At 40.6% G+C, this 27,840-nt stretch overlaps 1 protein-coding gene across 2 annotated transcripts in view; it reads right to left on the bottom strand.

Moving 5' to 3' along the window:
• The window catches only part of PPP2R2B (protein phosphatase 2 regulatory subunit Bbeta), a 342,634-nt gene extending 321,193 nt beyond the window's left edge, over positions 1 to 21,441 (bottom strand). Inside the window, exon 1 of one of the 2 annotated variants that reach the window (XM_080673088.1) lies at positions 20,846 to 21,441. In XM_080673088.1, the coding sequence (XP_080529214.1) occupies positions 20,846 to 20,924 (79 nt within the window). In that variant the 5' untranslated portion in view covers positions 20,925 to 21,441. The remainder of the gene's footprint in view (positions 1 to 20,845) is intronic. The other variant, XM_080673090.1, reaches the window with a different exon arrangement.
• Between the last annotated feature and the right edge of the window lie 6,399 nt (positions 21,442 to 27,840).

Below are 27,840 nucleotides of genomic sequence, written 5' to 3'. Positions count from 1 at the left end.
GTGTTCTTCCTAATGACATATCGTCATTAATTCTTATAGTCCCCGCAAAACTAGTGCGCTCCCTTCTGCACATAGAATTAGAAGTATATGTTACCAAACACAGAGCTAAAAAATAATTTCTGACTTTGATTTCTGGTTATGATTGGGCAACTGATACCAGACTAGCCCTTCTACTGAAAACAACTAGAAACCTGGACAGAATGTTGAGAAAAAAACAACTATTTATATATATCAAACAATTAAATAAGACAGAATTGTAATGCCTGAGTGAAGGGAAACAAGCAAGCAAAGCCTTATCAATAGATCAGTTTGATCAATCCAACATTTATTCATGATAACAACCATTCAGAATTGAAGAAAATATCCTCAATGAAATAGAGTATCTACAAAAACCTATAGTTTACATCACATTTAATAGTGAAATATTGAATATTTTTCTCTAAGATTAGGAACAAGGCAAGGGTATCTACTCTCACTATTTGTATTTAACGTCATAAAAGAGATCAATATGGGAAGAAAAGAAAGAAGGAATAAAGGTTTCAAAGGAAATAATAAAACTGTCTCTGCCTGATGACATGATTGTAAGTGTAGAATACCCAAAGGAACTTCACAAAAAGCTGGTAGAACTAATAAGTGAATCTAGCAAGTTCTCACAATTTAAAATCAAAACATAAAATTTGATTTTATTTCTTACACTAGCAAAAATTATTTAGAATAGAAAAATTTTGAATGCCATTTATAGTTGCAGCAAACATATTTGCAAGATAAATTTAAGAAATCTGAATAAATATGACATAGTCACAGGTAAGAGACTCAATAGGTGTAGATGTGAAATCTTTCCAAATTGATCTAAAAACTCATTACAAACAAAATCAAAATCCCAGAAGCCTTGCTGTAGAAATTGACAAGCTGATTGTAACATTCATGTAGAAATGCAAAGGACCCAGAAGAGAGAAAATTATTTTGAAAAAGAAGAACAAAGTTGGAAGACTAACAGTACCTGATTTCAAGTCATAAAAAAGACACTGACTTGATAAAAATTAAGAACTTCTGTCCTCTAAAATATACTGTTAAGAGAATAAAAAGATGAGCCACAGCCTGAGAGAAAATATTTGCAAATTATATATTTGATAAGAGATTTGTATCTAGAGTATATAAGAATTATAAGAAAGCAAGTGATCTAATAAAAATGGGCAAAATATTGAACAGACACTTCACCAAAGAAAATATACAGATGACAAAAGTATTTGAAAGGATGCCCAACTTCATTAGTCATCAGGAAAATACAAATTAAAATCTCAGTGAAATTCCACTCTATGCCTATCAGAATGGCTAACGTTAAAAAGGTTGACTTTGCCAAGTGTTGGGGAGAATGTGGAGGAACTGGAACTTTTATATATTGCTGATGGGATGTAAAATGATACAACCATCTTATAAAACAATCTGGCAGTTTCTTAAGTTGTCCTCCTATTGCTCTATCCAGCCATCCCATGCCTAGGTATTTGCCAGCAAAAAAAGAAAGCATATCTCCATAGAAAGATGTTCGTGGCTGCTTTATTTATCTCAAATTTGAAACAACTCAAATATCCATCAATAGGTACATAAAGTATGGCATATCCATAGAATGATCACTTCTCAGTATTAAAAATATTGAACTGTTGATACCACAGCAACATTGATGATTTTCAAAATGATGATGCTGATGGAAAGGAACCAGAAAAAAATACATACTGTCTGATTCTATATACATGAAATTCCAGAAAGTTATGATTCTATATACATATGATTTTAGAAAGTACAAACCAACCTATCATGGCAGAAAGCAGATCAGAAAAAAAAGAGGGATTAAAAGGGGTAAAGGAAACTTTTTGGGGGTGATATTTTTATTCTCTTCATTGGTGATAGTTTCATAGCTATATACATGTCAACACTTATTTAATTGTGTCAATTATATCACAATAAGGCTGTTAAAATAGGCAAACTACTTGAATAAATATTTCTCAAAAACGTACAAATTGCCAATAAGCACATGAATAAATGCTTCACATCTTTAGCCACTAGGGAAATGAAAAGTAAAACCACCATAAATTACTACTACACAGCCACTAGAATGCCTAAAATTACAAAGATTGGTAATTGCAAGTGTTGGCCGGTATGTAAAGCTACTGTAACTTTTATATGCTGCTGATGAGAGTGTAAAATGATACAGCTACGTTGGAAATCAAAGCATGTGTCCACAAAACGCTTTTGAAACAGAGTTGTCACAGTAGCTGTATTCACTGAATAGTCAGAAACTGGAAATAGCACATATATCTACCAAACTAATGAATAAATAAATGTGATGTGCTTAACTAATGCTTTATTTGTATTTTTTATTGGAGCTAATAATACTTCTTAAATCTGTAGTCCAATGACTTTCATAAATTTTAGAAAAATTTCAGTGTCTTCTCAAGTACTGAGTGTGCTCATTCTCACTCTCTTCAAATTTCTGAAATTCAATTATAAATGTTAAACCTAAATGCTATGTCTCATGTATCTTTTAGGTTATTTTATTATGTTTTGTACTTTTTTACTTAATTGTTTAAGTCTGGATATTTTTGTTGTTGCTGACCTGACTTCCTGGCAGTTATCAGCTCTACTGCGCTAGTATAGTAGCTCTTAAATCCATTAACTGAGTTTTTCACTTGAGTTATTGAATGCTTTATTCTTTTAGCCTAATATTTTCATCTGTTGCTATGATATGACTTCAAATTTACCTTCTTTTCCCCCCTCCTCCTCTCCCCTCCAACCTCCACCAACCCATCTGTCCTATTTCTGATCATTATAATATCTGTGTTGTTACAAGAAGTATGAGATTATCTAGGTTCTGCATAGCTTTACTGTCCCTAGAAGCTTTCCCTTGTTGTTTGTATTCCCCTAGCAAAGAGCCCATTATGTTGCCTGGTTGGGGTACTTGGATGTTGTTGGCATATCAGATACCTCTCTGCCAGCTTCGGAGGGCACCACAGATTCAGATGTCTACTGGCTTAAAGGAGGGAGATCACAATTTATGTCAGAGCTCCCACAATGCAGGGCCTTGTCTTGCCTCCAACAGCAAAGCAATTACTCATCTAGATGACTTGGGCTGGATGAATTCTGATCTCGAGGGTACCACCCTACATCAGCAAAGGGCAGGGTCACAATGCTGGACCCTACCCAAGTTTCCGTTGTATACATTGAAAACAAAGTCATTATCTGGAATTCCCTGAGGATGAAGGGCTAGAGGGAAGAAGATGGGGGGGAGCTTATCTACTCAAGCTTATCTACTCAGTCATGCCACAATTGCCTGTTTTTATCTTTAAGTCTGGCTGTTTCAGTCTCTTTTGCTGGTCCTTCATCTTCACAACCTATAAATATTGTGCCCCCCCCAAAAAAACAATTATTCCAATATAGTAAAAACAGTTACTAATGCATCATGCTGTTCTTATTTTATCAACAGTTGTTTTAGATATCTGATTCTTTATTATAGTTACTTATTATTTACAGTTTATTTCCTCCCATTAGAACTTAAGTTTCATTAGAACAGAGATATGTCTATGTGTGACCAGTACCCATAGCTTGATCCAGAACATAGTAACAGAGACTGAGTGACTATTTGTAGAATGAATGGGAGAAGATATCCATGACTAGACTGTGCCTCTTTTTGTTGAGATGGCATCTGGCCAGAGTGGAGTTGGAAGGGGTGTGAGTTTGAGATGTAATGTTTCATCTTCATTCTTTGCTACATGTAATCCTACATAGCAAGTCAACATTCATTATAGGGATGCCACTCATATAGCCCTCTTGTTGACATTCCACTTCCTTACCCAAGCCATTAATAGCCCTATCAACTCTATCTCCAAAATAATTTATTCCAAATCCATTCTTTTTTTCTCCATTACCTCTGCTGCCTCCTAATTCAAGCCTCCTTCCTCTATTTCTAATCAACTGTGATAGGCTTCCTATATGCTCCACAGAGCAGCCAGAAACAAAGACTATTATGTCCCTGACCTGTTGAAACTGTCCACATCACACTTAAATAAAACCAAGCTCCTCATCACAGCCTTGGAGGCTGTACATGGTCTGGCCCTGCTTTCCTTTATGACTGTGGATCCCACCACTCTCTCCCTTGCTAACTAGGCTCTGGCCACATTTCCCTGCTTTCTTTTATGGAAACATCACAAGTTCATTGCTGCGATGGTCCCTTTTGCTTGATATTCCCTCTGTCTGGAGGCTCCTCTTCCCTGGTTTTTGTGTGACTGATGACCTCACAAACTCAGGTTTGCCTGACAACCCTACCTTTCATGATCACATTGCCCTGTATTATTTTCTCCATAGTTCTTACATATTTGATATTTTTTCTTTTGATTGTCTGTCTTACTACCATTTCCCCAGCAGAATCAGGGGCATAGAAAGGGAGTGGACTGATAATTCTCAGGGGGAAAGGGGTATGGGGGGTGCAGGAAAAGACTGGACAAAAATCGTACACCTATGGATGAGGACAGTGTGGGGGAAGGTAAGGGCAAAGGGTGGGGTGGGAACCGGGTGGAGGGGAGCTATGGGGGGAAAAAGGAGAAACAATTGTAATAATCTGAACAATAAAGATTTTATTAAATTAAAAAAATATATAGGCCACACAATAGGTGCTCATTACTTATTTGTGGGATATATAAGTGAATGAATGCATTAAAGGGAGATGCTCTCAATCTCTCACACCATTGCAGTTTTAAATGTTATTTCTTTGGGATGAGTTCTTGTTTATTCTTTCTTTACTTAAAAGGGAATAGAGCAAGTAAAGTTTAAAATCCATTATTTTCCCCTTGCGTATGCTCTCTCTCTCTCTTCTTACAGAATTATCACTAACTTCATGTAATAAAAATGATTTAACATATTTTGGTACCAGTCAATGTGCTGGAATATCACATTTATTTATTACATCAACCATCTGTATTAAATTCTATTATAATCCATATAATAATCCGTTCAGTGTGAGGTTTGGAACCAAGGAATTTTGGATCACCTTCCAATCCCCATCCCCCTGAAAAATTCTATGGTTATCACTGATGTAGAAGAGAAAGAGAGAAAGAAAAACAGAAAGAGAGAGAGAGAGAGAGAGAGAGAGAGAGAGAGAGAGAGAGAGAGAGAGAGAGAGAGAATGCAACCCATATCATAATGACAGGATAAAACTTTGGTAGCAAACTGAACTCAGCTAGTTCAACATTATCCCCTGAAGGAAGGACAAACCAAAGTCAGATCATTGTCTATGAATCTCTTCTTCTTTGGTTGGAAAACTCTCTAATTAGTGGACTCTCAAGGCTTTGAGTTCAGAAAGGCTGACTTTGCTTGACCAATTAATCTTGGGGCTTAGCGTGACCAATTCATTCTGCTTTCCAAAACAAAATTACATGTGAAGTAGAAACTAATTTACATACTGTCAAGGAGTGTTCAGTTTGAAATAGGAGAGGCTAGGAAGAGAGGAAAAAAGTTAAGAAAAATCTTAGGAAGATAAAGGACTGTCCTCAAGCAATCTCAAATGTTTTGGTAAAACCCAAAGAAAATGGAGAGTTTAGATATCTAGATAATTGGCTAAAATTTAATTTTCTATCTGGTTATTTTGGCATCATGAAGATATAATCATGTTGAAGAATTTTAAAAAGTATTTTTTAAAATATATTTTATTGAAATTTTACAGAGAGGAAAGGAGAGGGATAGAGAGCTAGAAACATCGATGAGAGAGAAACATCGATCAGCTGCCTCCTGCACATCTCCCACTGGGGATGTGCCCGCAACCAAGGTACATGCCCTTGACTGGAATCGAACCCAGGACCCTTCAGTCCGCAGGCCGACACTCTATCCACTGAGCCAAACTGGTTTCGGCTAAAAAGTATTTTAATAATACTTTAGTTCTCATTAATATCTAGGGGTATAAAAATATAAAAAGTGGCTATTTTGATGTATTTGGAAGATCCACCTCAACCTTACAGTCCATCATATCATCAGGAAGGGTGTTCTTTGAATCAGTAACAATTTAGTGATGACTTACTTTCTGTATTGATCAGCCAGCAGTGGATACAATGGAAGGTAAATAGCAAAAAGAGCATTAGCAGATATTATTAGGCAAATTAATTGTGTCAGGAATTTTGTCAACCACTTTCTGTTAATTAGCTCATTTAATGCCACACCAGCCCTCTGAGGAAGGTATTATTATGAGCCCAGTTTTATAGATGGGCAAACCATATGTCATATGGGTTAAGTAACTTTGCTCAAGTTTGCATGTAGTAGAGTCAGATGAACCCAGCCAGTCTAACTTGAGAATCCAAGCATGCTGACACCTAAGTCTTGAGCGAACCTTCCGTTTCTTTGGGGAAACAATATAAAGGCATGCATGAAACAGTTAAATCCCAATGAAAGGGGCTGTGGGATTAACAGTTTAAACGAGTTTATACCACAGGCTAACTTAGGTTAAAATCAGACCAGACTCAAGATAGAGTAACTCCTGACATCATGATCCAAGGGACTGAGCTCCATGTGAGTCAATTGTCCACAAAAGCGTAAGTAGGATGGGAACTTATCCTTGAATCTGGGAGATGATATATATGAACTCAGCTTCTCTGCCACTGAACACTCTGACATTTCCTTGTGCAGAAGGTGCCTAAGCCTCCTTTTTAAAATAAAAAACATCCTCAACACAATGGTTAGTCTTGCAAACAAGCAGCTGGCAAACTGAGGGTGCAATATTGCATGCTGGAAAGAGGTGTCAAGGTTGGCAAATTCTTATTCCTATCTACCTTAGGCTCCTTGAGCCTCTTGGGATTGTATTTTCAGTTCTTCAGGATAGGTTTTTGGTGCAGAAGGAGAGTTTTATATTGGGTAGTGTGTGTTTGTGCTCACATGAGTGCATGTGAGTGGAGGGCGAGAGAGGAAGCAGGGTGTGCCTTGGGGAAATGTACGTGTCCCATCTGTCGAACTGCAATGCAAACCACCCGTCCCCAGGAGTGGTGTGAGGAGGGATGAGTCAGGCAGGGGACAGCATTTCCTAACTGCCCACTCATGGACGCAACGACAGAAGGTTTTATTTTATTCCCTAGGCTCTACTCTTCAGATTCCCATAAAAAGATGAATTGCTGGAGCTGGTGATAAGATACTTCTTATAAGAATTATAATGACTACCCAGCTTGTGTGGCTCAGTGGTTGAGCATCAACCTATGAACCAGAAAGTCACAGTTCGATGCCTGGTCAGGGCACATGCCCAAGTTGTGGACTCAATCCCTAGTAGGGAGCCTGAAAGAGGCAGCGGATCAATGATTCTCTCTCATCATAGATGCTTCTATCTTTCTCTCCCTCTCCATTCCTCTCTTAAAATAAATAAAAATATTTTTTTAAAGAATTAGAATAATTAATGACAAGACTAATCTTCTGAGGGTAGGGATCATGGCACTTTTATTCACCAGTGTATACCAGCATCTAATACGCTATCTGGTATGGAGTCAGGACCTGGTAAATATTTGTTGAATGAATAAATGAATAATAAATGAATGTAATATGCTGTATTGATTAGATCAGATCCTCCCAGTGAATCATTGCTCCCCTGGGTCATGGAGAAGCTGACAACTCAGATTGCATTAAAATTAGAGGCTATTTTTAGAAGCTAGGCTCTTTGACCCATTAGCATCCTGGTCCCTAGTATTTCCCTAGGTGTGTGTAGAAATATAATTCAGTCAATAAGTATTTTTTGGGTTCTATGGTTTGAACACTATTAAAAAAATGGGGATGGTGCACGGAAGAAGAAAAAACCTTGTTCTCAGAGAGCTTACATTCTTGTAGGCTAAGCAACATAATAAATAAATGTGTAATTTGACTAGTGGTGAAAAACGCTATGAGAGGGAGAAAAAGAATGATGGAGGAGCATTATTTATATATTGTAGTCCTCCCTGGGGAAAGCATTGTTCAGAGCCTAGAATCAATTAAATGAGGATAATATGAGGGTTGCTTCTATTAAGTTACACTTAAAAATTTTAAGGACTTCAATGGCACCCAAATCATAAAGATTTGGGGAAATTATTTTTCACTTGATTATTCAGAAATCTTTCAACCTTATCTTCCCCCACCAGAACATAAGGTCCATTAGAGGAAGGATCCACCTGTTTTCATACCCCTGGATACTCAGTATCTATTAAACCCATGCTAAACACATAGTAGGTGCTCAAGAAAAATTTAATAAATGAACAAACAAATGAGCCAACTCAGTTGTGTCTGTAGACAAAGGCCAGTGGAAAGAGAGAATGGAGCAGACGTTTATTGAGTTCCTGCTAAGTTCCAGACACCGATTCAGCTGCCTGGAACATACCTTATTTCATTTGTTTACCCTGTGAGGTTACAAACTTTGGGAGCTTAATTTTTAAGGAGCTAAAATCTCTATAGCGTGGATGATGCCTTTCTTCTTCCACGTTTTAAAATTGGGTTTTGCTAGGAAGTGGTTCTTTAAATGAAGGTTGTATCACTGGGAGCCTTAAACTTTGATCAATTCACTGAGGTCTATGCTATGACCTGATAGTACTTATCCAACACATAACTTTGTATGATGCCCAGAGCATATCTGAGGATCAATAGAGAATGTTAACTAAAGCCGTGGCCATGGCTTCACCTATAGAATCATCTGCATTTATCATCTCAGTTTGAATTTCTCTGAATCAAAGGCAAAACACAATTTCCAAACAAGGCTGGAAATAAGTTCAAATGAAGAGAATTTGGAGGAGGCTGTTCCCAGCATGCACAACAAGCTTAGCCTGGGCCAGTTACACGGGGGAGAGGAAAATGCAACTTGGCACAGCAGTGTGTTTGAGACTGCAGAAGGAGGAATTATGGGAGAAGCAGTTTAGGCCATATCTGACTGTCCCAGATCCCCATCCAACATTCAAGGTTGGCCCATTGCTTTGAGGCATTAAAGAGGCACAAGGTGAGGAAATGCATATCATATACCCTGGTCCTCAATTACCTTGTTACATACCCAATGTGTGAAAGATAGCACTTATGAGAACATTGTGAAGGTTTAATACAAGATAAGAGTCTTTTGAGCACATTCTGGGTGTAAATAGGGCCAATTTCAAAGAAAAATGAGCTTCCTTTTAAAAACTGCAAAATAATGGTGCCATTTCACATACTTGGCTCAGCCATTGAAAAGTACCTGGAAGCTGGTTCTCTCCGCAGGGTTTATCAAGACTCTGCAGTGCAAAGGAGGCAAACTCTTCACAATGTGTCCTTGAGGGCTTTCCCCCAACTTCTAGAAAGTCTTCACTCAGGCCAGCATTTCATCAGAACACATTCACAGGATTGCTAGGAACAGCCAAACCTCTTTCAAAGGGTGCAAGGCCAAAACATCCCAGTGAAGCCACAGGCTGGGTTTCAGGCCCAGCCCTTACACCCGTTAGCTGTGTGCTTTGCTGCAGTTCACTTAATCTCTCTGCAGGATGCAGGGCGGAGCTCTGAGCAGGGCTTCAGTGCCTCACTTAGCTCTGGCTCTCTGGTTTGATGCAAATTCCCAGACCAAAGGGCTGTCCTCCTGGATTCACAGACTGACAGGCAAGGGAGGAAGTTGATGTTGTCCTCTGCTTCTGAGTTCACTTCTAGGACCCTTCCTTTCCCAGGTCTGCAGCCACACAATCTCCCCTGGAGACTTAGGACCAGGGTGTTTATGAACAGTGCACCTAACCCCTTATCTCCATCAGCATTGCTCCCTAAGTCTAGAGTTCCCACTTCTTAGACATGGAGGGAGGAAGGAAACCATGCAAAATTCAGGGCTGTTGCTGCTCTGTTTTTTTCTTTCTGCTATCCTAGCACGGTGTCTCTTGAATACTGCCTTTGGTGTTCTTTGAACAGGTGCTAGAGTGCTTTGAAAGTGCATGTTCTTGAGCTCCGCCCAGCAATGTACTGGTCAAAGATTTTAAGAAACAGTGTGTGAGTCCCCAAAGCTGCATTTCAAATGAAGCACTGCAGGTAATCCTTGTGTATGCCAACACATGGGAACCACTGTCCCAAGAGAAGGCAAAACTCTTGTGGGTCACTCCACTTGCCTGCTGTTGCTATGTATCATGACCATTCACCATTTATTCAACAAAGATGTATCACCACCTATTACATCCCTGGTACAATGGTTAGCAAAAGGTCAAAGCACCTGCTCTCATGGGGCTATGGTCCAGCAAGGGGAAACAAGTGCAAATATAGAACACAGGAAGCAGTGAGAAAATCCACCAAGCCAGATGGGCAGTGCTGGGGAGGTGCGCCCTTTCCGATTGGGTAGGCAGGGAGGCCTAGGGGAAGGAGGATAGCTGTGCAAGGACTAGAAAGAGGGGAGGGAGAGAACCATGTGGTTGGGGGGGAAGAACATTCCAAGCAGAGGGAACAAGGACCAAGGCCCCCGAGAGGGAATGTGCTTGGTGTGTGTGAGGAATGTAAGGAGGCTACTGTGGTTCCTGAAGAGGAAAGTTACAGGAGATAATCCCCTAGGACTTGTTGGCCATGGAAGGACTTTAGATTTTACTGAGTAAAATGGGAAGCCATTGGAGGGGTTTGAACAGAGAAGTCCCATAATTCACATGACCACTACCTTGTAGCTTGTTTGCTTTATTTCTAGGCTGCAGAATACTCTAGATTCTGGACTGGAGGGAGGGAAGCAATGCTTTGTGGTGATAAAATCTTATACTATTATCTTTATTTCAGTCGATTGTCTTTTGTTGATGTTGTGACTCCCTGTTCCTGGCTGACCTCCTGAGAGCAACATAAAATAGGTATTTTCCTTGAGAGCTGGGGCAAAGAGGAAGAAAGCTTTGCCAGGAAAGTCAGTCCTAGAAAGTCTTCATTGATTTATTCACACATGGACTTCCTGAGTCTTAAATGACAGTGCAGTATGTATGAGGAACTGCTTTGCATACATTATTTTAGTTACACTCTTCATAACCCTGGGGTAGGGTCCATGATCGTCATCTCATGGATGAAGAAATGGAGGCTTAGTCAGGAGCAATCAGTTGGCCATGGAAAGATTTGGGACTTGGATTCAGAGACAAGACTGTGACAGCAATGCCTGTGCCTTTCCCTCTATATCAGAGGAGCCAGCCTACCCGGGTTCAAGTCCTACCTCTGCTGCTTACCAACGAACCGTGTGATTTGGAGTAAGTTATTTCATTTTCTGGGCCTCAGTGCCTGCATCTGTAAAGTGGGGATGATGACAGTTTCCTCTTCACTGGATTGCTATGAGAACTAAATGAGCTACTACATGAAAACACTTAGAAATGGGTCCTGTCACCTAAATGTTCCTTATTATCACCCTGGCTGTAGGTGAAGTCCTAAGAGGCTGCTTGAAGGAACTTGGGATCTTGACTCTACATGGAGCATGTAAACCATTCTCATACACATCTAGGATTGTTATGAGGACAAAGCCTCAGATTTATGATGTGGTGATTCTAAGAAACAGATTCAAGATCTAGGCACAGTCAGCATTGTCTTGAAGTAGAATGGCCACTTTTGGCAGGAAGCTAGCGCTCCATCACTGCTTTGTTCAGGAATGCTGCCAGGGGTTTTAGGGATCTCATGAAGGGCTGGATGAGATGGTTTTAGAGGTTTTCTTCCAGATAGAAATTCTATGATTCTTTCCCGTAGGATGGACACAGGTAGCCTATGTCTTTAACTGAATTGTGCCACCTTTAGGCACACACCATTTCACGATAGCCAATATCATGCCTTTTTGGCCCATGCTACCTGCTTGGCTCCCACAGGGTTTTACATTTGAGGTTCCCTGCCTCCTGCTTAGACATTCTATCCTCTGGATTATAGAACCATGAAAAAATGGATTAATAATTAAGGTAGCACATGGCTTCCTAACCTTTGCTCACAAGGCTGGCTTTTGATTGACTTTCCCCTGACAGGGCCACCTTGCTGCTTATATATGAGTATACACTGCAAAGCATATGTACCATTCTATCTAGACACTTTGATGCAGCAGCTATTTCTTGCCAAATAAACATGATATGAAAGCATTCTCAGTGGTTTTGTCCTAAGCCTTTCTTTTCCTTCTAAATAGCGTGTTTTGCAAGTGCTGGGCCTGAAAGAGCAAACTCACTCTACTTTTCAAAGCCTAGAATGTTTACTGCCTCCTCAAAACAGCGCATAGAGTGTTCCTGCCATTGCTCGTGGAGAAGAAAAATTTCTTTGTCTGGATGTCAAAACAATGGACAGGTTTTAGCGCTTATAAGATGGTTCTATTCAGATGCAAATACACCTTGAGGAGTTCTGGGCATACTTAGCTCTGCCGCCTATGAGTCTGCTGCAGTCTAATGATAAGGACTGCTTCTAGCAACCACATAGCTCTGTTCTGAGTGGCCAACTCATTGAAATATGTCCATCCACCTCTTAGCTCTTCTCATTTATTCTCATAGTAGTCAGAAGAGGCTTCTCATGTTGCAAATATGGTCAGTTTCTTCTGCAAATTTATACCCCTCGATAATTTCCAGTTGCTCTTTGGATTAAGACCAAACTCCATAGTTACTATCACAGAGACATGCAGGGTCACACCACTCTCTAACCTCATTCTTTACTGCACTCCCTGGTCTCATGCTACAGCCACACTGGCCTTCCTTGAGGACCTACCATTCACCATAACCCTCTGGTGACAGGGCCTTGCAAACAACCTCTCCTTCCTCTGGAAAATTCTCTCATTCTGCCCAGTTAAGTTTTAGTTATCCTTCAGCTTTCAGCTCCAATGACACTTCAGAGAAGACATCCTGACCTTCATGGTCATTCCAAAACCCTTTCAGACCTTGTCCTAATACATATCATGTCCTCTCTATTGCAGGATCAGCCAGTTTTCATTAAGTTGATTAACTTATTTGTCTTCCAGCAGGTCAGGAACCATATCTATTTTGACCACCGGTGACTCCATTGCCTAGAGCGATGGTCGGTAAACTGCAGCTCATGAGCCACATGTGGCTCTTTGGCCCCTTGAGTGTGGCTCTTCCACAAAATACCACGGCCTGGGTGAGTCTATTTTGAAGAAGTGGCGTTAGAAGAAGTTTAAGTTTAAAAAATTCGGCTCTCAAAAGAAATTTCAATCGTTGTACTGTTGATATTTGGCTCTGTTGACTAATGAGTTTGCCGACCACTGGCCTAGACCATATCTGATACATCTTAGAGACATTCTACAGGGTGTGTACTTTTTGAATACGTAAATAACTTCTCTTTCAAGGAGGTTCACTGACTACTCATTTGGCTCCCAAAAATTCTAGAAAGGTGACACTCCCATGTATCAACAATAGGATCCAGAGGTGTTCATGCACATCTTTGAAACCAGGATGCTCTTCCTACTAACTGCTTTTGCAGACACTTGTGAACATAAAGGCCTTGGCCATTTCAGTCCATCTTTTCTCCCAGCTCAATCTGCCAGGGAAGAAACAATGACTCAGAAAACTAATGGGCCAGTCTCTCTAACGATGCTGATGATTTCACTGCCGGTGATTTTTCTATTAGATTTCTAAAATTGAGTCAAAATGAAGGAATTGCCTTGGGGCACAAGTACTGAAGACAAACAATGAATTCAGAAACACAAATCAGAGCAGCACTGACGAGTGTATATTATGAGCAAGCACCAGTAAAGGTGATAGAGGTTGAAAGAATCAAAGAATGAAAAACACAATGTCTTTTTGATGGGAGCATGATGGAATGCAAGGAAACTAGGAACTGCAACCAGTCCAGCTTGGTGTTACCACTGCAGAACCAGGACAAAGATATTATCACAATAAGTACAAGATACCACTCAGTAAGTGGCTACTAGGCCTATTCCACTCAATGTCTTTAATCTGTACAATAAACGTGAACACAAAGTAGTGTTGCTTCCATTTTACAGTTGATAAAACAAACATTTTAGTCATATTTGTAAGTCTGGTTTATCTGATTCCCAAGCCAAAGTCTTTTCCAACCAAATATTTTGTCTCTCCAATCCATTCTCAGGATCTTCACCTGTAAACTGTGGTTGCGACCACGCAGCATTGTTGCCATAATTAACCCTGGTGATGATAACGCATGGAGAGTGCTTGGCTCTCAGTTGACTCTTTTCAACATTATTTTCTGTCCTCCTTATGTCTCATCAGCTGCTAAGTTCCTTACAGATCTCACTAGGACCTCTTAAAAATGGGCTATCACTTCCAGCTTCTGATTTAATATGGGAAATTCAAGAAGGGGACTATCAGGAGGCACTATCACTTAACTCACACCAATACCACCGGCTTTTATGATATTCCCATTGAACTCCAAGGCCCAGCAGGATGAGTCAGTTCCCCACAGTACAGCAATGTCAGAGGAATACCAGAATCTAGGTATCTGTTGACTGGCCCAGGATTCTTTTCATCATCATGTGTTCAAAGTACTCAGGGCAAAAGTTGATTTCTGGGGCCTCTACTAATAAGCATCATATTAGTAATAGCCACAGCTATTATCATATTGAGTTTTTAATTTGCACTAGGTACTACAATATAGACTTTGCACAAATTATCACATTTATTCACCAAAGCAACTCTTTGATATGTGCATTGTTTTTATTCCTCTTTTTATAGATGACATAGCTAAAGCCCAAGAAATTTAATGACTTTTCATATAGTCAGGTACTGGCTAAAATATCTACCTACTATAGGAAACAAGTAAGTAAATGGATATGCAACATGTCAGGTAAAGATGAATGCTATGGAGTAAAAATAAAGCAGGGTAAAAGTAACTGGGGAAGGAGAGGGAGGGAATAAGGGAGGAAGGGAAGAAGGAAGGGAAGAAGGAAGAGAGAGAGAGAGAGAGAGAGAGAGAGAGAGAGAGAGAGAGAGAGAGAGGGAGAGGGAGAGATTTTAGGTAGGAAGGCAGGAAAGGCCTTTCTGATAAAGGGACGTTTGAGTGATGGATATGATAAGACATGATTAGATGCTGGATATGTTTAGGTTAGGCCAGAGGACTGGAAGAAGGATATGAGAGAAAGAAGAAAATAAAGGATCACTCCAAGGTCTTTGGCTTGAGTAACTAGGAGAATGTAGTTCTCATTTAACTGAGTTGGAGGCAAATGCTGGATAAACTGTTTTTCCTGAGAGGAAACCAGTTCTGTTTTGAGATCTCTGTTGTGCATTCCAGTGGGAATGTTGCGTAGGCAGTTGGATGTACAGTCTGCATTTTAGGTGAGAGGTTGGAGCTGGATATATAAGTTGAATAGATGCTAGTTAAGACCAGGGGACTAGCTGAGATCACCTAGGAGCAAGCAGAGATTAAGGAGAGGACTGAGCCCTGGGCTCTAATATGTACAATTCAGGAAGTTGATCAGGAATCAGCAGGAAAGTCTGAGAAGGACTAGCCAGTGAGGGAGAAGGAAACAGAGAGAACGTGTGGGCCTTGAGACCAAGACAAGAAACTCTTTCAAGAACAAGAGCGATCATTGGTGCAATGGCAGTAGCTGGAGAGGGACACAGGAGCATAGCATGAGTATTTACAGTGAGATGATGTACACATGTTTGTGGATTGCAAAAATGATTCTGTAGAGAGGAAAGACTTGGTGACAACAGAGACAAGGGTGGGGAGGATCAATTGCAGAGTGAGGGGCTTGAGTAGGGGTCCAGGGGTGGGGTCCACCTCACAAGTGGAGGGTTGGTCATAGATGAAAGTAGGGACAATTATTGTACATAAAAAAGTAAAAAAAAGTAAATGTAAAGCAATGTCAGACAATGTAAGATTTTGTCTCAATCCTTACAACAACCCCTCCTGGTAGTATAATATTATCTCCATGTTACAGATGTGCATTAGGAAAGACCTTAAATGGTGGTGTATGTTTGTGATGATGAGAAAACGAGTAATCAAGGAAAGCTGTGAGTGAAGATGCATTTAACATGGGCCTGAATACTAGATTGGTTCTAAATACATGGAAGGACATGAGTAGAGAATTCAAAAAATGTGAAAAATAAGAACTCCATAAACATGTACCAAGGCACAAATATAGTCATAAATTCTTTCTTAGTGTCTACCTCCGAACCAGACTGCATGGGTTCTAATCCTAACCCTTGCATTTAACAGCTGTGTGACCTTGGACAATTTACCTAACTTCTCTGTGTCTTGGTTTCCTCATATATAAAATGAAGATAATAACAGTACTGACCTCACAGGATTGTTGTGAGGAACATATATCCATACACACAGTGCAATTGTGCCTGAGCATTGTATGTTTTACTTATTATTTTATTAGTATTATTTATGCATAATAATGAGTTAGAAAAATGTGTATTTTCCCTGTGTATGTATGTGTATGTGTGTGTGTGTGTGTATGTAGACTTCCAGCAAGCCTGCTTTTGGGTGTCTTTGGGAAATTTCTGCCTCCAGAAGTGTCCCCCTCTGGAAGGAGCATGACTGATAGAGACAGATGAATTTGTGTATTCACTCTCTCAACCAATCCTTCATTTAAAAGAATGTCTTGAGCATCTACGCAGAATACAGCTCTGTGCTAAGCAGGATGCAGAAACAGAAAACCAACAGGGTGTGCCCAAGCTGCTCCTGGCCACCAGGAGATACACATGTAAGTAGACTGTGTCGATATAATCTGAAGGCTGTTTTCACACTGATGCTCAGAAATAAATGTTCAAAGTAAAGGTTAAGGGCATTGATGTTTGATTCAGATAGTCTGGACTTGAGTCTTCCCTCTGCCGCTTTACTAACTATGGCTCTGGCAAGTCAGGTGTGTCACGTGGAGATGACAGCATCTGGTACAGACAGACACTGTGTGAGGAGCAGATGAGATTGCACAGGCACCGCCCTTAGCACACAGCCAGGGACCCACGGGCCTGGTGGTGCCTCTCTGCTTCTCCCTCACATTTCTTCTTCCCACTATGACTGTGACTCATCACAACCACTCCATCTTTGGAGCTGCAGAGGTAGGCTTCCTAGAAAGGCTTGAGCTGAGTTCTAAAGGTCGAGTAGGGGTTCACAGCATAGAAACACAGCAAAGACAACGCAGGGATAGGAAATGGCACGTGGTCAGGCACATCACCCTTGTCCCTTTAGGATAAGAAAGTGCCTCCAGTCATTTGTCAGCTAGCCTGCAAAAAGGTCCGGTGTCAAATGAGGTCCACTGGACAGTATCAGGCAAGGTTCCTCAGACTTCACAGCTCTCATTGCTGTGGGTTCCCCCATCCCCTCGGTCCTATCTGGAAGGGTCCTTTCTGGCTGTTCTTTGAATCCTGAAATCATTTTGCTGGTTGAATCCTTCCCTACCTGGGGAAGGAAGTTCTGTGCTACCTTAATGAGGTCCACGGAGAAGGAAGACAGGCCAAATGTCTTCCCAAAGCCCTGTTCGTGCATTAGCATGATCTAGTTGTCCTTTCTTTTTTTTTTCTGTTTGCATCTTCTTATTTCAAGTTAAAATAGAGCACGGTGATAAAACCAGTCCCCTCAAGTATGGCCTCAGAAAGTTCCCAACCAGCAATGGTTGAAACAACTGGCACTCATGTGGGAGCTAAAATTTTACAGAAGGTCTTTCACATTTGTTTTTAAATTTTACCTACACAACAGCCTTGGTATTTGTCATCTTCTCATTCAATAAAAATGTACAAAGTGCTTATGAACTACTTGGTGTTGTTCTAGTGCTGGGGGCACAAGAGAGAGCAAGTTTACATGTGGGTTCTGCTCCCGTGAAGCTTTCAGTCCAGCAGGGAGATGGATGTTAATGACACAGTTACATCAGTCTATCCATAATCACCAACCTAGAATGGGTCCTCTTAAGTAAAGCAACCAGTTCTTGAAGAGCAGTGATCGGCTGAGGGTCATGGATGGCTTCTCAGCTTGAGCTAAGAGTTCAGGGCTATAATTAACAAGAAATGGGGCGGGGGGAAGAGAGGAGCACCAAAGACCGTGGTTGGGGGCAAAGTACTGAGAAACCAAAGAAGGCCTGTGAGGCTGGCGGCCAGGCAGGAAGTCAGGCAGGGCCCAGAATATGCAGGGCTTGGTAGGCAATGGGAAGCCATTGGGAGGTGTTAAATGCAAGTGTGTTTGTGTTTGAGGGGCTGAGGTGGTAGCATGATTATATTATTAAAATTATTTTGACTACAATATGGAGAACCAACTCTGTATCTGATGGATGAGGAACCAGGCTTGAGGGCTGAGAAAAAGAACTCATGCTTATAGACTCCATATTGTTGATTTACCCTATGTACAAATGTGTCACTATATATGACATGCCTAGATCATGTCTTGGACATAGTATGTACAGTACAGTGAAGGCTGATTATCATCATCACCACCATTATCACCCTGTGTCATACAAATGTGAATGTATTTCTTTGCAATCACCCAATGGAGTATTATTACCCATGTATTACAAATGGAAGACTGAGGCAGAGAGACGTTAAATAACTGCTGCACATCACCCAGTTGGTATGTGGCAGAGCTAGGATTCAAAGCCTGTAATCTTCCTGTGTTGAAAAAACAATGTCAAGACAGAGCTGAGAGGACAATCCAAATCTTTTAAGTAGGATGTTCCACCCCCTAAGAAGACTAGGAATTGTGGAAGTTCTTAAAATTATTCTAGAATTACTTTTAAGATTGTTTGAGTCATTTGTACTTATTTAATTTTCACAGGGATATATGCAAATTATTTATTCTCCACTTCTTCAATTAAATAAAATATGAAGTTCACAGCCATAACTTTTCCAGAATAGACTACACGGTGACAAGATTGCTAATAATATGAAAAGAAAAATGCAAACTCAGATTCATTCTGACATATTTTCCTCCTCAGACAAACTCTAAATAAGTGTAACTAGTTTCTAGTGACACTATGATGTATTTGAGAAAATGACTCATTGCTAAAGATAGTGTAATAAATAAAAAAAAACATATCTAAGAAAATGCGTGGGGCATGGGCCTCAAAAACAGGTAGCTTCTATCAGACGAGCTCTATGGAGAACTTTTTCATATTTAATTCTCAACATCCTGGGTCTTTTTATTTCCATTTTATAGATAAAATTGGGCATAGAGCCATTACATGATTTGGCCCTGCTTGCCTGGTTTTTAACTCATGCCTTTCCACTATGTCCAGGACCTCCTCCATGATGTCAGTGTTTGACAGATGCTATTATCATTGCCCATGGCCTTTATTGGGTTTATAACAAATTTAAAGACATGTCCCTTCACTTCCCACTCCTAAATCTGGTGATAGTTGTTGAATCAGAGGTTGTTTGTTTTGACATGAATAAAATGGAATTTTTATTTTGATGGAATAAATCAGTTAAATATGATTGAAAAACAGTTCAAGAAAGTTCTTATTGTGGTGTTTTTGTCTCCACGAGGGATGATCTTTAGTTTGATTAATATCCAAAATAGCAATTGAGGAAACTAAGTGTTCGGGTTCTCAAACTCTAAACTGGGAGGACAGGACAGGGAACTGATCAGAAACAGCAGAAAAGTTATCGAGGCAGCTCCCTAGATGAGTTTAGATCTTTCGTATTTGGAAAGCTCCCCTGGAGATTTCTACCCCTGCCACCCCCTGCCTCTCCCCAAGATTCATAGGGACTTACTAAGTTCCTCTCCATGGGGGAAGAAAGATCTCTCAGTGGTCATTTCCTTTAGACACCAATAATGTTTTTAAGGGAAATACAAAATTGAAAAAAAAAATGTATGCAATAGCAATGTTTATGAAAAATGCCATCCTCAGTCTAAATTTAAGGGTGATCCCAAACATCTACTCTCTTTTCCTGTGGGTACTGATTGAAAACCACCTCTGATATAGTAAATGCTTCTCTCACTGTATACACACAGCCCCCGACCCCAGGCTCCTGCTCTGTGGATGAGAACCACGAGCTCAATTCAGAGGCAAGTGGCAGCCCCTCACCATCCCGGGTCCTCTTCAATCCAGTTCCTCTTGTAGGACAAGCCCCTGGCTGAAAAACAGCCTGCCAGTTGCTTATCTTGAAACTGCTCTTTTCCCAGGGATGTGGCAGATCAAAAGAAACAGACAAATCACATACAGAAGATGCATGAGCAGCTAATGACTCTAGAAATGCTGAAACCTGCAGTGCTCAGTGGAAGGCGAGTGGCCAGAATGTTTACAAGGTACATACACATGCACACAGAAAGTACACGCACACACACACACGCACACACACGTATGCATATCATGCTAGGTTAGAAGGCAGCAGGACCAGGTATGGGGGACCGTACGAATAAGGCTCAGTTCATCCTCATGTGAAGGCCCTAACTCCGGACCCCCCCACCCAAAACCACATTCCCAGCAAGTGCTAAAAGTAAGCTGTGTTCTCCCTGCTCTGCAACCCAAGTACAGACTCGCAGCAAACCAATCCGACAATCGGCACTCCACAGTCGTGGAGTGAGCTAATTCTATTTTGCTAATTGCTTTCTTGGGCAGGCACCAAGTTATTAAACAGACAGTGACAAAAACAGAGAGCTTGGATAAACATATGTGGCAGTACCTACAGCAAATTTCCCCCCCTTAATATTAGTTCCAATTACTTGTTTGCATGTTAAGTAGAACAAGAAAAACTGGCAAAATATTTCTGATTTTTTTTTTCTCATCGGCTGTATCAGCTTTGAGATCACCTTTGCAACATTATCCTGCTCTTCAGAAAATACTCCCCTTTCCTCGTGAGAAGACAGAGTGATTCTAGAAGCAGATCTAAGCTGTCAGCTCCCAGCTTTTGCCAGGAACGACAGTCATCTAGAAGCTACAGAAAACGGCATCGGCAGAGCCTGTGGGAAGTCATATACCAGCCCACTTTTTCCCACCCACCCACTCTCCCTCTCTGATCTGTACCTTCCGTGTGGCAGCTGGAAGAGAGGATGGTATTCGGAGGTCTGAAGATGTAAGGCAGGTAACGAGAGAAGCATTTCATCTTCCAAAAAATGAAAAATAAAAAATAAAAACCTAAATAACAAACCAGTCTCCTGAATCCATCAGGATTCTCTCGGCCTTTAAAGCTGGCTACATCACCAATATGTGGATGTAGGTTCTCTCCCAGATCTGCAGAGCTGGGGAGCCCGAGGAAGGACTGGAGCTGGGTCCCATTTTGCCATCAGCGTCAGGAAGCACTGCCTTACATTTCTGCATGCAGCTCAAACTCAGAAGCCCCCAAGCAAGCCGGGATATAGGCTCTTCATTGGCCGCAGCTCCTCCGAGCAGGATTTGCTGAGTAAGTCAGTCCTGCCTGTAAACACATGCGGAACTGCCCTGCCTGAAACCTCTACCTTTCCCCGTGTGGTCAGTTTCTCTTTTAGCAATAGAAATCCAGCAGGATATGGGAGTAGTGAGGATAAGTGACCATCTCTTATTTAGCGGGAAGATCAGATGAAACAAAGACAGCACAGTGTTCTGCCCTGGAGAGGGGTGGCTGGTTAAAAGGAGCCACTCGTAATGCCGTGGGTCTCAGGAATATTAAAGTACAGTGCAATGAAATGGGTCTCTGTCCTTGCCTCATCTAGATTTAGTTCTATTTTTTTTAATACGAAACCCAAACAATAGGACCATTTATCATTTAGGTGAAGCCGAAAGCTGGGTTGAGTAGTCGGTGACAGAGGGCTAACACAGACAGATTCTGTGTTCCACTACGGCTTTTTTTTTTTTTCTTCCTGCTGACCCTCACACCGAGGCAACCACTTGGTTCTGGGTTATTTGCTGTACAAGTTTAAAGCCACAGCACAACAATAGAGACTAAACCCAAGAGAACTGACCCTTCACACAATCCAAGTACCCTGATGGCATACGGAAACATGGAAAAAGTAAGTTGATCAGGGATTACACAACTTTAACAAAACTCTCACTGAGATTACAAATGAGAGAGACTCCCACTGAGACTGCAAATATGAGGGGGGGGGGGGAGAGAGAGAGAGAGAGAGAGAGAGGATGATAATATTAAAGGACATGAACCATCACCAAATGTGAGTACTCTGGATTGGGGAACAGGTTTGGTTGTGACCCATGAGACAGTGATGACTTTGGGAACATAACACTGGAAGGTAAGCACAAGGCTCTGTCCAGTTTGGGATTTATAAGTGCTGTCAAAGACCCTATTGTATATGATGAAGAGAAAGCGGCAAATGTCTTTTGTGCTGCATTTAGGGCCCCAAGGAAATGATTTAAATGTTCTGTAAAAGAAAACCAATATTCCCTGAAGTGGGATTTTTAAAACTAAGATTTAATTAAAAAGTGTGTCTTGAAATCTTAATAATTTGTAAGCCTTTATGGTGTCTGCTCTTTACAAAAATACTTGCCAGTATCGCCAATCTGCCTAAGAGAGCAGGAACTTAGAGCCATAAAATAAGAATGGTGAAAGTCCAGGACATTTTAATGTAAATTAACTCTTCCACCAATATACTCTCTCTCTGACTTCTGGACCATTGTGATATATTGACAACTGCTGGTAAGGAGAGGGCATTTAGCCCATTGACAATCATATAACCCATCACTTCCATAGATCCAAAGACCTAGCAAGGATGGGCCATCCCAGGTAAGGTGCTGTTTAAATAATGCCTACATGGTCCGCTTGGTTGTGTAAACTCAAACTCATGACAGAAGAGCATAACCAGAGGTGTCTTTCTGAGAGATACTGAACGGTCAACCTCTGATCAGCAATCAAAGTAGGAGTGAGGGCTTCGGGGTCAATCTGACCCAAGTTTGAATCCCAATGCATTCGGTTACCAGTTGCGTAGATATGAACAAAATTTTAATACCCGTGAGCCTCAGTTTCTGCATCTATAAAATGGGAACAACAACAAGGTTTCCTCATGTTCTCTCTCTTTTTTAATATTTTTAAAAATATATTTTATTGATATTTTACAGAGAGGAAGGGAGAGGGATAGAGAGCTAGAAACATCGATGAGAGAGAAACATCGATCAGCTGCCTCCTGCACACCTCCCACTGGGGATGTGCCCACAACCAAGGTACATGCCTTTGACCGGAATCGAACCCGGGACCCTTCAGTCCGCAGGCCGACACTCTATCCACTGAGCCAAACCGGTTTCGGCTCCTCATGTTCTCTTGAATGAAGTGAGACAATAAGCATATGGAGCACCTGGCACATTGTACACACCTAATAAACTGTCACCACCAATGTTGCTCTTACTGTTGTTGGCCTTCTCTGAGCTATGGCCATATACCAACTTCAGAGCAGGAAAGAGAAGGTGTGATTAAGTGGGTGGTGCTGCAATTAGCCAGGGGGTAAGCCTGCCTTTCATATTGACTTACTGTGTAACCTTGGGCAACTTACTTAACATCTCTAAGCCTCATTACATCTCTAATAAAAATAATAATAGAATCTTACACAGCATTTTGAGGGAAAAAGAAGGTGGTTCATATGAAGGGTTTAGCACAGTACCTAGCATAATGTAAGTGCTTCCTTTAATTGCTATTGTCTGGAACAGTAATATCAGCCCTTAGTCACAGTATCTAATTGCATTTACTCACCTATCTTGTCCAAATAATGAAATTGTAAACTTCTTGAGGGTGTTATCAATGTTTAAGTCATCTTTGTACCCCATGTGCCTCCCCTAGAACCTGACACAAATTAAGTACTTAATCAATATTGGTTGAATGAGTGAGTGAATAGAATATATGGGAGACAGCATCTGATAGATGCTTTGTACTTTTGTGGACATCCTTTTCAGCAAAAATAACATATCATTCAGGCAAAGATATGGAACTCATGAATAGACATTCTTCAACTTTGCATATTTCAGACCTAGATGACCAATAGGCAGTTAGTAAATATCTTCTGAGTCAATGGTAGGCACCTAGTAAATATTTCCTGAGGGGGAAAAAATCCCTGTTGTTCCTGCCCACAATTATCTTCAAAGAACTCAGGAAAAAAAGTCCCCAAATCCTAAAAACAAGACAAATCATAAAAACCTTTCTCTTCCATTAGAGAGAAAAGAACAATGGGACTAGCACCCAATTTCCAAAGGGCCACTCCAAACCAGCCAGTACTTCTTGACCTCAATGAAAACATCTTCTCCAATCCCAATTTCAAATGGCAGAGTTAGTGCCAGGTCTAAGTACCCCATCTACCTGGATGCGGAACGGGCCAGGGGCAGAAAAAACAAATGTGAAATCTTCTCGGACAGGTGACTGTGGTGCAAATGGGTTGCCCTGCACCATTGTTACTATTTCTGTGTGCTGTTGCATCTTTTTCACGGTGATTCTCTGAACAACCCCATTTTACAGAAAAGAAAATCGGCTAAGAGGATATGATAATTTATCCCAAGACAAACAGCCCACAGGGGAGGGCCCGTGTTTTTGCAGACTCAGCTGATGAGCTGGTAAAGAATGCAGGTTCATAGCCTTCTCTGGGACAGACAAGGAATCTACATATTTAACAACCCACGTGATTGCACTTTATAGTTAGAGAATCTCCGGGGGGAGGTATTTAATTTCATGCTTTGGCTTGAAGTGTCAGGGTATTAGAGTTTTCCAAATATCCTTGTCCGAAATCGTTTGTCTCACCACTTGTGTCCACCAATTTGTAGCCACCCTGATGTTATATTAGGCATTAGGCTAAGTGACAGGGGTAGAGGATATCAGACCCTCTCCTTGCCTAAAAGAGTGCAGACTCCAGAAAACAGAAGGACTAATAGACTAGTTAACACAGCATCAGAGGGTCTGGGCAGCAGGAAGAAATTCTGAAAATTCAGAGCCCCCAAAAGGTCATTGCCAGAGAGCCCTGCTTTTGCATTAGGCATTACTTACAAAAAGCTCCTGTTAGAAGGCAATTATCCTACTGGGAGGTATAGCAAATGAACAGTTGGCAGTCATTGACCCTAAACTGAAATTAGACTCTAATATACCTAATGCCATCCCAGATAGGAGCAAGGCCACCAGGGAGGCAGGACCTTTCTAAGGGGAAAGGAGGCTCCCAGGCGATGGCAGAAGGGCCTGGAGAGAGGCCCAAGAACAGAACCAGGCCTCTGAAAGGGAAACCAGAAGCCTAGGAGGAGGGAGCGAGAAAGGTGACCCACTTTAGGTGCCATGCGAGAAGGGCCGTAGAGTCTGCAGGGTGGAGTCCAGAGACAAAAATTTCCCGGATGACTTCCACATGCCGGGTTCTGACATCAAAGTGGGGGGCGGGGGAAGGGAGATCCTGGAGCGCTGCACTATGGACCAGGCTGTTCCAAGCTTTTCTGCAGACTGACCTCCTGGGAGATCACAAGCCATCACTTCTGTCCTTCAGAGTCCCAGCTGGAGCCTTGCCCCAGGCCACAGGCATCACCCTCTTCCAACAGCCCCTCCCAAGGTGCCAGCCATTCCTGCTGCTTGCTCTCATCCAAGCCTGGCTCTTATGAGAAAGTTATTCTGAATGTTACCTTCTGCCACTTTCTCACAACCCCCTTGGGGAAGTTTCATCTTCAGTTTTTCATTTTGTTAAGAAGGCAACTAAATCCCAGGGGGGGAAATTGTAGCTTATTTAAGATCAGTCAGGATGAGCCTGCCCAGGCTTCACTCGCATCAAAGCAAAGCCAATTTTTATTCATTTTCAAGTCTTAAATAAAATCTCACATCTTCAGGGAGGAGTTTCTTTCTTCAAAATTTAAATCATTTTTTACTTTTCAATTACAGTTGACATACAATATTAGTTTCAGATGTACACCCAGTGATTAGACATTATATAACTTACTAAGTGATCATCCTGATAAACCTCGCCCCCATCTGACACCATACCTAGTTATTAAAATATTATTGACTATATTCTCTCGCTCTATTTTACATCCCCATGACTATTCTGTAACAACCAATGTGTACTTCTTAATCCCTTAATGCCTCAGGATATGGGTCATATCCCCCTGCTACAAACTCTCAAACACCATCCTCCCCTTTCAAAACACTCATTCATTATTAAACCTATTTATTGAGCATCTACTTATGCCAGGCACTAAGCAATCCATATACAAAAATATAAAAGAAATACATGGTGCTAAGCAATACATAGTAAATCAGATAGATACATAAATACCCATCTTCTTCTTTGGGTATAGTGATCATTCTTAACATATAGGGCTGTGGTGAGGAATAAATAAGGCAACTCATTAAAATGCTTAGAATTCTGTGTGACGTAAGTACTAGTCAAATGCTTTGATCATTGCTGGTAAGAATATAACTCCCATGCTGGACCCCAAGTGGCAGGAGGGTAGAACTTTGATTTTTCTCTGGTAACTCATGAGTGTGAGGCTCACTGCCTGGTGCATAATAGGAATCAATAAGTATGTGCCGGATTGAATTGAGTTGAACTGAACAGGAGAATTCTGACATGACTTGTATCATACTCCCCACACTCTCCAGCCAGGGTGTGAAATTTACAACTTGGTACATTCTGATCTGGGAAAAAAAGAACCTCTTTTTGGTGAGTTCTTCCACCCATTCATACAATATGTTTTTAGCAGCTATCAAACGCTTGCTTCTTAATATTGGAGATACAGCGATAAATAATAGATTGACGTTCAGCTCACTGAGTTTATATTCTACAAAAAGGATGTAGACAGACAACAAGTAAACATTACACCAGCAAGGCTTTTTCAGATGGTAGAAAGAAAATAATGATCCAGCAATTCAACTCTTGGTTATTTACCTAAAAAACAAACAAACTAACAAACAAAAAACCCCACACTAACTCAAAAGTATATATGCAGCATGATTTATAATAGCCAAGATATGGAAAAAATGTCCAGTAATGGATGAATAAATGGGTGAATAGGTAAAGAAAATGCATCATATATATAATGGAATATTATTCAGCCATAAAAAAGAATAAAATCCTGCCATTTGCTACTATATGGATGGAACTTGAAGGTGCTATGCTAAGTGAAATAAGACAGAGAAAGACAAATACCATACGCCCATCTGGAGTGGCTCAGTTGGTTGAGCATCATCCTGTGCATAGAAAGGTTACCAGTTCAGTCCCCAGTTGGGGCATATACAGAAGGCAACCAATTGATATTTCTCTCTCACCTTAATGTTTCTCTCTCTCTCTCTCTCTCTTTCTATATATATATATATATATATATATATATATATATATATATATATATCTTTCTCTCTAAGCATGTCCTTAGATGAGGATTTAAAAAATCTATAAAAAAGATAAATATGGTAAAATCTCACCTATATATGGAATCTCAAAACAATAACAAAACAAAGACACTCAAGCTCATAGATTCAGAGAACAGATTGGTGGTTTTCAGAGGCAGGTGTGAAGGGTGTATAAAATGGGTGAAGGAGGTCAAAAGGTACAAACTTCTAGTTATAAAATAAATAAGCCATGTAATGTACAGAATGGTGACTATAGTTAATAATATTGTGTTGTCCAGCCTTGGCCATGTAGCTCAGTTAGTTAGAACATCGTCCCAATATGCCAAGATTGTGGGTTTCATCCCTAGTCAGGAAACATACAAGAATCAACCAATGAATGCATAAATAAGTGGAACAATAAATCAATGTTTCTGTTTCTCTCTCTCTCTCTCTCTCTCTCTCTCTCTCTCTCTCTCTCTCTCTCTCCCTTCTTCTCTCTCACTAAGAAGCAATAAAAATGTTTTCTGAATTTCAAAAAAAGTAATAATATTGTATTGCATATTTGGACATTGCTAAGAGAATAGATAAAAGTTCTCATCACAAAAAGAAAACTATATATAATGATGGATGTTAACTAGTCTTATTATGATGATCACTTTACAATATATACAGACATCAATTCATTATATTGTACACCTGAAACTAATATCAAGTTTTATGTCAAGTATACCTCAATTAAAAAATAAATTGAATAAAG

Source organism: Plecotus auritus (assembly GCF_963455305.1).
Source record: "Plecotus auritus genome assembly, chromosome: 6".
NCBI classification, from domain to species: Eukaryota; Metazoa; Chordata; class Mammalia; order Chiroptera; family Vespertilionidae; genus Plecotus; species Plecotus auritus.
Note: the sequence above shows the minus strand (reverse complement) of the source record. Positions and strands in the feature narration are given on the sequence as shown.